Source organism: Gloeophyllum trabeum (genome assembly GCF_000344685.1).
Source record: "Gloeophyllum trabeum ATCC 11539 unplaced genomic scaffold GLOTRscaffold_00002, whole genome shotgun sequence".
NCBI classification, from domain to species: Eukaryota; Fungi; Basidiomycota; class Agaricomycetes; order Gloeophyllales; family Gloeophyllaceae; genus Gloeophyllum; species Gloeophyllum trabeum.
This window is the reverse complement of record NW_006920411.1, coordinates 49,112-62,011: the sequence shown is the minus strand read 5'-3', so window position 1 is coordinate 62,011 and position 12,900 is coordinate 49,112. Positions and strand designations below refer to the sequence as shown.

The 12,900-nt window shown below is 56.6% G+C and overlaps 5 protein-coding genes across 5 annotated transcripts; 3 read left to right on the top strand and 2 right to left on the bottom strand.

Moving 5' to 3' along the window:
* Positions 1-452: 452 nt before the first annotated feature.
* On the top strand, positions 453-1,413 carry GLOTRDRAFT_125112 (uncharacterized protein; the record flags this gene model as incomplete). The annotated part of the gene is made up of 2 exons (XM_007863753.1): positions 453-711; positions 782-1,413. The coding sequence occupies 2 exons, from the start codon at positions 453-455 to the stop codon at positions 1,411-1,413; spliced, it is 891 nt and encodes a 296-aa protein (XP_007861944.1).
* Positions 1,414-2,758: 1,345 nt separating this feature from the next.
* On the top strand, positions 2,759-3,810 carry GLOTRDRAFT_125111 (uncharacterized protein; the record flags this gene model as incomplete). Its single annotated transcript, XM_007863752.1, has 7 exons — positions 2,759-2,887; positions 2,928-2,984; positions 3,060-3,200; positions 3,273-3,405; positions 3,464-3,576; positions 3,645-3,746; positions 3,802-3,810. The coding sequence occupies 7 exons, from the start codon at positions 2,759-2,761 to the stop codon at positions 3,808-3,810; spliced, it is 684 nt and encodes a 227-aa protein (XP_007861943.1).
* A 766-nt stretch (positions 3,811-4,576) lies between these two features.
* On the top strand, positions 4,577-5,564 carry GLOTRDRAFT_125110 (uncharacterized protein; the record flags this gene model as incomplete). Its single annotated transcript, XM_007863751.1, has 2 exons — positions 4,577-4,835; positions 4,900-5,564. 2 exons carry the CDS (start codon positions 4,577-4,579, stop codon positions 5,562-5,564), a joined length of 924 nt encoding a protein of 307 aa, XP_007861942.1.
* Positions 5,565-6,715: 1,151 nt separating this feature from the next.
* GLOTRDRAFT_125109 (AP endonuclease family 2 C terminus family protein) lies at positions 6,716-7,780 on the bottom strand (the record flags this gene model as incomplete). The annotated part of the gene is made up of 1 exon (XM_007863750.1): positions 6,716-7,780. The coding sequence occupies one exon, from the start codon at positions 7,778-7,780 to the stop codon at positions 6,716-6,718; it is 1,065 nt and encodes a 354-aa protein (XP_007861941.1).
* A 779-nt stretch (positions 7,781-8,559) lies between these two features.
* GLOTRDRAFT_125108 (uncharacterized protein) lies at positions 8,560-9,198 on the bottom strand (the record flags this gene model as incomplete). The annotated part of the gene is made up of 3 exons (XM_007863749.1): positions 8,560-8,613; positions 8,653-8,981; positions 9,051-9,198. The coding sequence occupies 3 exons, from the start codon at positions 9,196-9,198 to the stop codon at positions 8,560-8,562; spliced, it is 531 nt and encodes a 176-aa protein (XP_007861940.1).
* Positions 9,199-12,900: the final 3,702 nt, after the last annotated feature.

The window sequence follows — 12,900 nt, the reverse complement described above, 5'->3', positions numbered from 1 at the left end:
CCAGGATCCGAACCAGCATCTGCCATACCCAACCATACAATATAACCATTGCACTACAAGGCTACACTAGTTGGTGCCCAAACCCATTTCAGCCTTTGCCTTGAATGATAGCAACTCCCAAATTACGAGTCTCCGCCCTTGTCTAGTGCTACTGGTATACATTACATGTACATCTATGATCAACAGAGCCATGTATATTGCTCTGCCACCCTCTACAGCATCGGCTAAGAAACTCAGAGAGTTAGAGCTAAGGAGCTCGGTAAGGGCGCCTTAGTGGTACTTAGCGCCTTAGCGTGGGCTGCCATTTTGCTGATGAACGTTCGGCTAGCGCTTGACCAATCCGCTCGAAGCATCAACCGCGTGTCCGAAGCACAGCACGTGTAGCATCTTCCAATCTCTCAACACCCATCTTCCCGCCTCCAACGCCGACTGACTCTCACCCATACCGTACCATGGACGCCCTGCCAGCAGAGCTCGTTGTGCAGATTGTGGAGTTTGCATGCACAGACGGCGGGCACACCGCGTGCGCTCTCCGCGCCACCTCCAAATACCTCTGCAGGGCGTCTGAGCCTTTCAGATTTTACACGGTAGCTTTGAGAAATCCCAAGCAATCGCCCTGTTTCCTAGAGGCCTTTAAGGATTCATCACAGCTCGCGCGGGCAAGCGCTCGCCACCTCTTCATTGCCATATACAAAGAAAACGCTCAAGTAGGTGCGCAGCGACGAGAAACCATCCGCCTGCTGGCTTCCGCTCTAACCCCACCCACCCTCGCTTCTGTTAGGAAACCTCATCCTCCAGTCCATCTCGCGCACCATTGAGACACTCACCTGCGTGCTCCGCGAACCCGACGACAAGCCCCTCAGACGCACTACGTTCCCGCGGCTCGCCGCGCTCACGCTGGTCTACCACGAGTACACCGCGCGCCTCTTCTCCCGCCTCGGCCCCTTCCCCGACACGCCCACCCTGCCCCGCCTGCGCGACCTGCACATCGCGCACCGGCGCCCGGCGCTGGTCTTCAGGGCGCACGTGTCCCTGGACTGGTTCGCGCGCCGCGCGGGGGGAGCGCTCGTGCGCGCGCGCGTGTCCGGGGTGGAGCTCGATGATGCTTGGGTGCTGATGCTGCAGGATATACTCGCGCGCCGGCCGGTGCGGTACCTCCCGCCTGTCCCGGCGGGTCTGGCGCGCTACGTCGTCGAGCTGTGTCACGTCCCGGATGCGCAAATGGTGGAGGAGCTGCGCGCCCTGCAGCGCTGGGCTAAGCAGGAAGGGGTGGTGGAGTTTCTGTTGTCGCCGTGGCGGTCGAGGGCGCACATGACGCCCGGAGATTGGGAGGCGGAGTGGCTGGCGGTACAGAGAGGGGCGGTGCGTCCGCGCGTGGAGCGGCTCGATGACGATGCGGACGAGCAGGCGTGAGTGCAAGTGGATGTGGGCCCGGTGTGAGATGATGGTGTCGACGCGGACCTGAAACTAGGATGTTACAATGGTGGAGAGGAGATGCCGGAGAGACGCGTCTTTCTTCCATTCGCTCTGCCGTGCGGCGATGCTCCAAAGTGTACGGCTTGCACACTCTCTGAAGTAGCATACGTCTGAGCACCTGTACTGAGCCTACGAAATAGGATGAGCACAGTCAGCGACACGTACTCCAACTACTTACGCAAGGTCAGGTTCGAGTCATATACTGATTATCTATCCCTATGCTGTCCCCGCCGTTCCGACTCTTCCACACCAGCTACGCAATACGGAATGACGTTTCTCCGCGCAGTATATGTAAGAGCGAACACAGTCACCGTACCTGTGCATGCCGCGACATCTCGCGAGCACCGGTTCACTACGACCTATATGAAGGAAGCTGGCCTTCCAAGACACCACGCGCCCGAGCCGAAAGGCTGCCCCGAGTCTGTCATATGGACCTTCCAGTCCATTGGGAAAGAGGACCTGATGTTTGACTCAACTGGCAAACGGAAGAGGGTGTCGAACGGTGGAACGGGGCGCCACCCAAAGGCCAGGTCTCGGAACCTCCACCTTGGATTCTGTACCGCTCCACGGCATGACACCCCGAGCGCACAGTTGGATTTGAAGGGAAGACAGAGGTTTAGGATGTCATTGGAGGTGGCAATGAACTTGACGGCATTGGGACGTTGGCACTATTAGAGTGTTCGGAAGGGAGGCTCGCGCTTAAGTAGTATTCTTCGAACCTGCCGTGAGAGGCTCCGAGTCGTGCCCAGTCTGTCGCACCAACATTGACGGCAGGACATTGATAGCTATAGACAATTCTGCCCTCGAGAGGGTGGTCGCGAGAACGACAGAAAGGCGAGCAATGGATTTGCGATGGCACACTGCTCCAAGCAAAGACATCGGCCGCGGACTCGCGATCCCCGACTCACTCTCGCATTGCAAGTCATGACTCAACGCCGAGTACTGCCAGGAAGCACCAGCTACGATATCCCATTTGCTGCTTATGTGGTCCGTTGACAGCACTCTCCTATCCCCATGTATTTCGATCGTGCTAACCATGCCTTTATGGTTATGAAGCGTATTGATCTCCGCGAAACTCTGGTACTGCAGGAGGTTCTTTCCAACGACCGTCATCTCTATTATGAATACCTTCGGACGCCCCAGCACAGTGTGTACTCCGCGGCGCTGGTTCTCACCCACCAGTATTATACCCGGATCCCCGGATGCAGCTCACTGCAACGTTTAAAACCCAAATCAAAGAGGTTGCCCAGAGTTTGTTCATCGCATGTGAGGTAGAGCAGTCATGGCCGACGCCCTGCACAAGCCCTACGTCCGCCTCGCCAAACTCGAGGAGCTCGATCGCATAGCTGAGATGCAGCGGCGCGCCTTCATCGCCGACCCCGTCTTCAACTACTTCGGGCGCGTCAAAGCCGTGAGTCCTAGCCCTTGCTCTTACATCGGCACTTAACCAGACACCCGATCCTTCTCCCCCTTTCCCCGAAAGCCCCTCTCAAACGACACCGACTGCCGTGCGCGCCAGAACCTGCAGAAGTTCTTCCAGTTCCTGAACTTGTTCTCCTATCACTGTCGTCGCCATTCCACAGCCAGAAGGCGGCCTAGAAGAGCTCGGGGGGATGATGATCTGGTGCCCGCCGCACAAACGCGTGTCCCCTTCTAACGTCCGCGCGCTCCTACGCACGGGCCCGCTCAAACCGCTGAAGGTCTGGGGGCCGGGCGGACTGTGGGTGCGTGCTCAGAAAATAGAGTGTGCACTTTACCGAACCACGCTCATGTCGATGTGGTGTGCATCACTGTAGCGCTTCGCCACAACGCCCATCCACTCCGAGCGCGTCATGAAACGCGGGTTCAAAGCGCACCGTGCGACGATATCGCCCGAGGACGCGTGGTACCTCCTCCTCGCGTGCACGGACCCCGCGCACGAGGGAAAGGGTGCGGCCGCTCTCCCCCTCTCCTCGACTATTGACCCATTGACGCTGTGCACACGCAGGATTCATGTCGCTATTGACGCGCGAGGCGTTCGCGCACGCGCCGGGGAGCGTGTTCACCGTCGAAGGGAGCACGGCGAAGTCGCGGGACCGGTACGCGCATTTTGGGTTCACGGTACGTCCCCGTCTCTCTGTCTCTGTCGAAGGAAGTATCTCATTGACATCTATACCCGCATCCCTAAGGACATCCGCCCGGTCGTGCTGGGGAAAGGCAAAGTTGACGAGCGGGGGTACGTCGCGAAGGGGGCTGCGGCGACGGGGTTTACGGTCTATAGCCAGATCAAGGTGCGCGTATACCGCACGTTTGGGGAAGGAGTGGGCTGATGAATGTGCATTCTAGTGGAAGTGATTGTTCGGTTTCGTGGGAAGTGGGGATGCACACACCTATACGCTCGTTGATCTGTCGTTCATTGGAATATTTTATGTTTTAAGTTTGGTAATAGTAATAATTGCTCAGCTCAGCTCACGCCCGGGGAGTGTAGCCTATCGAGTGTACGGTGCCCCGCGGATCGTTCGCGCATGATCATCATTCCCTGCTTGATCTCGCCGTCGTTGGACGCTCCTGCGCATGTTGGGAATCTTGCCCACACGGCGGTATTCTAGGAGCGTGCTGGCGGCCCTGATTGGTCGATTGACGAGGTGGTGACGTCAGCGTTCTTGTGTCAGCGTTCTTTCCGTGGACGTAAACTGCCCAGGGCGTCCGTAGACGCACACTGTACTCGTCGTCCTCCCCGCGGAGCTCGTCTCGGTGTTCCTCTCCTTTCGTCGGTCGTAGCCTCACATCCCCCCGGGCAACATGCTTGAAGGGTTTTCGGGTACCAGAGGTGGGCTCTGGACGGACGCAAGTGCCATGCTGCCACCGCTCCCGCTGGGATGCTAGGCTGCGCTCGTCCTGACAACGGCAGCTCAGCCTGCTCCGAACGGGCACGCCTGCACTCGGCCGGCGCACTTGTAGTATCTAATGCAAGCGCCAGGCCTATCATTCGCATATGTAATCAATGGGACTGTCGGCAGGATCATGATCAGTTCCGTTCTAACACGGTAATACGTTCCCACCGTCAGTGTGTGGAGGATAGCGCGCGCTCTTCTTCCCTTTGTACATTCCTCCTTATATCATGGATGCCCTCCCAATAGAGCTCGTCGAGCAGATTCTGGGGCTGGCATGCGCCGACGCTGGGCGGACGATGTGTGCGCTCCGGTCCACCTCCAGATCTCTCCGCGCGGCGTGCGACCCATTCCGATTCCACACAGTGGCTGTAACAACACACAGGCAGATCACCGCCTTCCTCGCGGCCTTCACGCAGTCCTCGCCGCCGGCGCAGGCGAGCGTCCGCCACCTCTTCGTGGTTATCTGCGGGTTCAGCATCGAGCCGGGTACGCAGCCGCGCGGACCGCCTCCCGTCGCAGTCGAAGCTCACCCGCGTTTCCGGCCTGCCAGGAAATCAGATCCTCCGCGCGACCGCGCGCACGGTGGAGACGCTCGCCCTCGTCTGTACGGCCAGGTACAAGGGGCTGCCCGCCCACGATGCGCTCCTGCAGACCGCGTTCCCGCGGCTCGTCGCGCTCACGGTGCGCTACCGCGCGATCTACCTGCACGCCGTCATGGCGCGCAGCCCGCCCGCCCCCGTCCCGACGCTCCCCCGCCTGCGCTACCTGCACGTCGCGCCCACGGACACGGCGAGCCTTGGGTTTGCGCAGACGTGCATTTTCGTGTTCGCGAGGTGTGCGGGGCCGCGGCTGCTCCGCGTGAGGATATCCCGCGTGCGCGGAACGGAGACGTTGAGTGAGGCGCTGGAGGAGGTGCTGGGGTTGCGGCCTGGCAGGGGGGTTTTGCCGCCGCTTCCGACTGGTATTCGGTATTTCATCCTCGACTTGTACTGGCGCTATGGAGCCGTGCAAAATGTCGTGGAAACCCTGGAAACCCTGGAGCGGCGGGCGGCGGAGGAACGGGCCATACATCTGCGGGTCTTACACGAGATCAGGCCCGCAGGGAAAACTCCGGTAGACTGGGAGGAGGAATGGTTGCGCGTGCAAACGGGTGAAGTGGATATGCGGGCGGAGTGGCTTGAAGATCATGGGGAACGACTTGTGGCAGCAACCTGAGGAAAACCATAGATCTTACTCATGATTGATTCGTTAGTGCCCAGACTGTAGCGCGTGCCAAAGAGGACGTGTCGAGTTGTATATCGTGTCAGCGCGTTTGATGGTCGCAGAATGCTTACAATCCCTCACTACCGCAAGACAAACTCAAGCCCATGCGCGACACGGATTCAAACGAGGCTATGTGCCGAAAGTATAGTTCTTTCAATGACAACTGGGCCCACTGTATCACCCCTGGATTCGTTAGTCAAGCTACCCATGATCGTCAGATATCATCCCCCACCTCTATACTTAAAAATCCCAGCAAGAACCGGTGCTTGAGGTAGTGAGGCGCGGTGGCAAAGGATCGTGGCCGGCGCTCGAAATCCAGCCTTGGCCGTGTCAGGACGCAGGTAAGTCACAATCCTTTCTCGGAGCCTGCCTCGTCTAGGATGCAAGATGCACGTTCTCGACTCGGAGGCATTCCTCAGCAGCTGTCTCCGCTGGATGCGTGATCTGGGTTACTAGATGCCGGACACTGGCTTTCATTATTCGCTCACCTCCCTTCTCGACGCTGCGACAGTTTGGGACGAGCTGTTGTTTGAGTGGACAACCAGCGGCACGGTGCTCTCTTGCCTCATTAATATTGTAGCAAAGGCCTGCAATCGAGGACCAGTGCATCGAGTATGCAATTTGCTCGTCGTCCCAATCGCATGCGTTTGCTGGTGCGGCCCAAGCTTTGGTCTTGGATGCAGTATCCTGTTGTGACGTCGAAGCGCTTATGCTGTGACATGATGATGACCCTGGATCTGACGCTCGAAGAGTCTGGGGTAGCGAGGTTTCGAATGCCAGCTTCTCTTGTGGCGGCGATGTGTTACTCCATTCCCCGGTAGTAAACTGCCTGAGGTACTGTATTCGAGTGGACCGAAGGCTCAGGAGCAGGCCGAGCACCGGAGGAAAAGGTTATGAATTGATCAAAATGCAGAAGTCTGCGTATCTTTTCGGAGGTGAGACCCATCACTCTCTGGATGAATACAAGGCAAACAGCTTCCTTAGTTGACCGCGAGTACTGATCTCCGTCGACCATACTAATTCCAGCATTTTGACCGCATGAATAAATGCTCTCTGCCTCAAACTATCATTTACTTCGGAGACGAATCCTCTTACAACCACGTTCACTCCAACCCAAGCACCTTCCTAACACCTCCTTTTGACAGCCCGCTCCCTGCAAAATCGTCGAACGCACCGTCGCCGACGACGGGTATGATATGCCTCTTGATAAACTCCGCGCCCTCCACCGCACACACCTCCGGGTCCTTGAACGCGCACTCCGTCTCGAGCACCGCCCAGCCGTCGAACCCGTACTTTGCTAGCCTCGTGAAAATACCCTTGAAATCCACCTGCCCGTCCCCTAGCGCGCGGAAATGGCCCGCGCGCTCCGCCCAGTCCGTGTAGCCCCCGTAGACGCCCTGCCGTCCGTCCGGTACGAACTCCGCATCCTTGACGTGGAAGACCTTGATCCGCTCATGGTAGATGTCGATGAACGAGAGGTAGTCGAGTTGCTGCAGGACAAAGTGCGACGGATCGTACAGGATGCTCGCGCGGGGGTGGTTGTTCACCGCTTTCAGGAACCGCTCGAAGGAGACGCCGTCGTGCAGGTCTTCCCCGGGGTGGATCTCGTACGCCAGGTCCACCCCCGCCTCGTCGAACGCCTCAAGGATCGGCAGCCACCGCCGCCCCAGCTCCTCGAATGCGGTGTCGATTAACCCTGCGGGGCGCTGCGGCCACGGGTAGAAGTACGGCCAGGCGAGCGCGCCCGAGAAGGTCGCGTGCGCTTTCAGGCCGAGCCGTTTCGACGCCTTCGCGGAGGCGAAGAGCACTCCGCGCGCCCACTCCTCCCGCGCCGCCTTGTTTCCCCGGTACTCCGCCGGCGCGAACCCGTCGAAGAGCGCGTCGTACGCGGGGTGCGCTGCCACGAGCTGCCCCGCGAGGTGGCTCGAGAGCTCGGAGATCTCCAGTCCGTGCTTGCGCACGGTCGCAAGGATCGAGTCAGCGTACGCTTGGTCGGAGGCGGCGCGGTGGATGTCGATGAGTCGCGGATCGACGGGGATCTGTAGGGCCTTTATGCCGATAGAGGCGGCCCATCCCGCGAGGCCATCGAGCGTGCTGTATGGGGCCTCATTTCTGAGGTATTGAATGAGGTGAATAGAGGGACCTTTGAGAGTTGCTAGCTTTGGCATAGTGGAAGGTCAGGGATGTTACACAGTGTACCGACGGACGCAAGGTTATTAAGACGGTGGTGTAAATAGGCTGCACGTCATAAGAAGAGTGGTCGACTTCGAGCAGGACGGGCGGCCCGGCAAGATGCGTGACCAACGTCATATCTTTCGACATACCCTATTTTAGGCACTCCATGGACAGAGACGCCAATTGTGTTTGTGTTATGCCGGAGGGGGAGGGCATGCCGAGGATACATTGGGCAGCCTAAGGAGGGATATGTACTGTGAGTCTTCTGATGTTCTACACTTAGTAGTCCTTCAGTCAACCGTGTCTGCGGGCAGAAGCATGGGCACAGGACGCAAATGTCCTTCATCTGTCTGGTCTGGTTTCTGTACTAGACCAGCTTTCATCCTGCCCTTTCACCTCCGTCTTAGACTCCCACCAGTGCGTGGTACTCGCGCGAGCGGGGAGCACAAGCTCAATATCACCCCATCCTTCGCTCCGCCCTCAAGTTCCAGTATGGACCGCGTTACCTACCCGTCCCCCCTCGTCTTCAGTCCCAGGGGCATGCTAGCGCATCACACCACCCCCTCCAGGCCTCCTCCCAATCCTTCTCCGTCTTCTCATCTGACCATCCAGTCGGCAGCGATCCTGGTGGGAGCAGCACAAGCTCTGCGCCGCGACGCCGCGCTCCGCGCATCTGACGCTGTGCGAGCTCGCCTCGCGCGCAGGCGGGGAGCTCGAGACGGTGCGCGCATCAGGGGTGGGGTTCGGCAACCGGTGCACCGACACGGCAGACCTACGCGCGATGTGGGGGTACTGGCTGGATGAGCGAGAGGAGCAAATGCGGCCCCTGCCGCAGGTTCAAGCGCTGTCAGGCATCAAGGCGTACGTCGTCGAGCCGCGGTACCCGGAGCATGTTGCCATGGGCTCGATAAAGCGCGGCACTACCTATGCCGCTCTGGCACGGGTCGCAGAGGAACCGCGTGTGCGTGGATGGGACGTAGGCGAACGCGGCTTCCAAGGATTGGAGATGCGGGAACGCCGGCTGCAGCCGAGGGGAAATGCTCGGGTCCGATGCAGAGTCCGAGAATCGCACTGTGAGCGCTGTCAGTTTCGGTAGGCGCAGCTCCAGCAGGCGGGTATAGAAGACCTCGAAAGAGGACATGAGAAGGACGGTGAGAGACTGAAGGGTTGCTGAGGCTACGCGGATTATATGTTCTGGAGGTCGGTCAGGACACATGCAAGAACGCCGAGATCGACGAATTAGTGCTATGGGAGAAGACGTACCGGCAGCGGACTGTACCTGCACGACCATGAAGAGATGGCGGAAGCTGGCTCGTGCAGAGGCGGTCGACAGCTGTAGTGTGCTGCGGAAGCGTAGTATCTGCTTTCCACTGGACAGGGAAACGGTGTGGAACCTGTATCTCTCAGACATACTGTGAAGCGCCCTGCAAGTAGCCCTAAGAGAACAAGACATTCGCCAGCCGCGGCCGTCGGTACACGCAAGTGCAAAGATTTGCTCAGCCAGTTCTACTGGAAGAGCTTCCATTGCACGCTTGGTGAAGAAGAGAGCTTGAAGGGATACTCCGTCGTAGAGCATACATACTCGACTATTCATCTCAGCAATGATCTTCATCAGCCATCTTGATAGATTGTCACCATTCCGATCCGATGAAGTCAGTGCTATCAGCTAGACTGATCCCATTGGTACCCCACTTTGCACGACATGGTGAGCGAAGCTGTCTTCCTCCTACACGTCCAGGCCGTCGGTGGGTAGCGCAAGACAGCTCAACCGACTTCCATAGCTTCACGGTCGACAGTATCCGGCCCAGCGCCTCGCATTTGGATCGGTACGCTCTAAACATCATACACTCGTGTGCTTGTACATTGCGTTTGGTTGACGCTTGAGTCTCAAGTAGAGCATAAGAGGAAGCGTACCGTTATCGCGCTGTTGACTTTGATTCGAAGTGCTGAGCACGTAGAGTCGTCTTCAACGAGTGCGCACGGCAGCCGGAAACACGATAAATTCCCGCATTGTAAAAATCAGTACGGGACAGATTCCGAGTTATCTGGGTGGCAGAGTCACTCGACGCAACGCCTCGAAGGTGTCATAAACAACGTCTTGTGAGACGGAAATCCCGGCCTCATATGCAAGGAACTGTAAGCATTGCATTTGAGTCCTGGCATCCACTCACATAGCGACTTACGCAGTCTGTATTGGATGCACTCCCCGTGGAAGTCACTGGACTCATCTTCAAGGCGGCATCTTGTGATGGCGGGCGGACAGCCAGCTCTATAAGGGCTACTTTCACGGCGTTCCGCGCCATATCGGAGGCACATAGATTCCGCGCTGTCGCGATTACCACCGGAACACAGGCTCTTTCGTTCCTCAGGACGTTGCAGCAAGCCTCGTCATCAGCCCGAGGGAGCATCCGCCATCTCTTCCTTCTCGTGCGCAGCGACTGGGAGGGTGGAGTTGCCATTGACATTGCAGGTACATACTTTGCTAGCTCCTTGTGCCACCTAATGACCACCCGCGGAAGATATCCTTCAGTTCGCATCCCCATTTCTCGAGACTTTCATCTGTAATTTCCAATCATCTCGTTCATATCTGCACACTCGCCTGCTCTTCATCAACTTCCCTCGAGTCTACGCCCTCACTCTTTGCGAACTACGAACGTGGCGACCACTCTAATCTATACCCTGAAGCCGGGCCATTATTCCCCCAATTGCAATACTTCACATATGGCTTACGCTCGCAGAGAGATGTTCTCGCATGTTCACAATTCAACATGCCGACTAATAACTTGTGCCGGTAGTCACCTCAGGAGGGTCAGGGTCTCTGGCGGGGCATTATTCCGGGCGGGGCTTATGTGCAATGAGATAGCCGCCTTTCGCGACATGCTCCTTCTTCCAGAGCGTCCACCGAATGATTTCTCACCTTCCTGGCCAGCGTTGTCACCTATTAGGATCTTCATCATTGAGCCGCTCCATTACGTCGAGTACTCCGAGAGAGAGCAGGAGGACGCTGTCCGGCTTGTTGTCCTCCCGCTTAGGAACAGAATACCTTGGCAACAGCGGATGGAGCAGTGGCTTTTGGTCCAGGCGGTTGAGCTTCATCCGTTGTCCGAGTGGCTGGAATTGCGCCAGCAGATCCTTGACATGGTGTTGGAAGAGATGGTTGTGCTCGAAGGACATGCGAGGAACACGCACCGTCCTTCTGATCCAGAGTGTTATATTTCAGCTTGGCCGCACGTCTCTAGAGCTCGAGGTACTCTCACTGCGTTCAGGGCATGCATGTTCACGGTTCGAACAGATGTAAGTACGGGTTGTAGTCTCGCCTATTCGTACAATCGGGCACTGCTCCTCCATAGGGTTCGAATACGCGTTACTAGCTAAGACCACGTGCACTAGTCACACCCTGGAGCGCGACAATTACTCGTATCTTCGAGCAGACGCGTCTACAGCATATCATCTCAGCCAAGGGGCCAACGCGGGTATTACCGACGACGTCAACCCTATTGTCGTTGTCCCTTTCCAAGTTTACGGGGTCCCGATTTTCACTTTCTTGCACAGTTTACGTGCACTTTCTATTTGCGACTTCCCAGAGCTGTATTAAAATCTGAATCTTTGTCTGTACCGTTGAGTAGCATTCTAGCACAGGTCTACATACTTTTTGAAGTGGTAGGACATACACTATACCTTTGATAAATGCATCAAGCGAAATCTGAGGACGCAATGATAAGCCTCAGGATCGTCTGACCTCCGAAAATGCGGACTCAGCACATCGTACAAGCCCTCCGGAGCTTATTCGACACAGCACTCACACGCCACTAGGCTTCTATGGGCTCTAAAGAATTGCTCTATTTAGCTCCGGACTTCCTAGCATCCCCAAGACATACACGGACCCATTCCACGATTTATCTCCGCAAACGCAAGCTCCGGGGTGACTTAATCTATGCAACTTCTAGGCGAATTAGCTCCGGGGCCCGCGGACACTTCCATCGAGGGGCGTCGTCCTCATTCCCACCCTCCAGCATACTCCCTCTCTCGTTTCCATCAAAATACCGAAGGTGCGGACGCATGCGAGTCACCATGAGGCCAGCATCAGTCAGCAAGCGGCCGGAGGTAATTAGCACGTGACCGGCGCGTTGCACGGAGTGATGGGACCGCTTGGATCAGGTGGCAGAGCGTCAAGGCGACCTCTAGGGGCTGGGACGAGCAAGTGGGAGTGCAAGAGAGTCGTATGGTGTATGGTATAACGGCGGCAAGTGCTGAGCAATCCTGTGGGTAGTGGCGTTTATTTGTTATTTATCTCCGGACGGTCGCAAAGCCATTCCTGTAGTATCAATTGTACAAAGTAGCATACAGAAAAACAAGTTTCGACTTCACCATCTCAGAGAATTAGTGTTACGATCTCAGCGACCCGAGAAGTTCGAAAGCGTCGAACCTAGCGAATTATAACCGATCCTAGCTTTGCCAATAGGCCTGACTCGTCGAGTGAATTATCTCCGCCATCGATTCAATTAGCTCCGGTGAGTCTCACATAGCGAAATAAAATTAACCAAGTTTCTCTAGCAATTTCTACTCCCGTGGGCCCGAACCTACACTCGGTTTCGTGGTTTGCGACTTTGTTTGCGACTTTTCGGAGATAAATACTCCGGAGCGTCCATTAGTGTTTGTTTCAGGCATCAAGGTTTTGTTTTATTTTTCTAGGTCTTCCTACGGACTACCCTACGGCGTCTTACTCCTCCTTTCCCCCTCGAACTATTAAATACCCTTCAGTTGTCTCGGACCGCCTTCACCCATATCACGGGGTTTAGGTTTATTTCCTTTGGTCCTTGGTGATTGTTGTGTGTCAGTGCATATCAGCGAGCTGTAGACCACTTGCCTGATTCGGACAAACGACGCAGTGTGTCTGAAAACCAGCGATGCGAGACTTTTTCTAACAGTCCTCGTTGAATGGTGCAAGGATTGCTGGTAGTCTCGCATTTGCAGTTGTATATTGTATCATGTGGAGTCTGTAGCCTGTCAAAGTATATTGTGTTTTCTATACAACGGCAAATTTGAAGAAATATGTATCCATCAAGCCCTGTGGTCATGGACACAATGGACCTTTGGCAAATATGTGCCCACC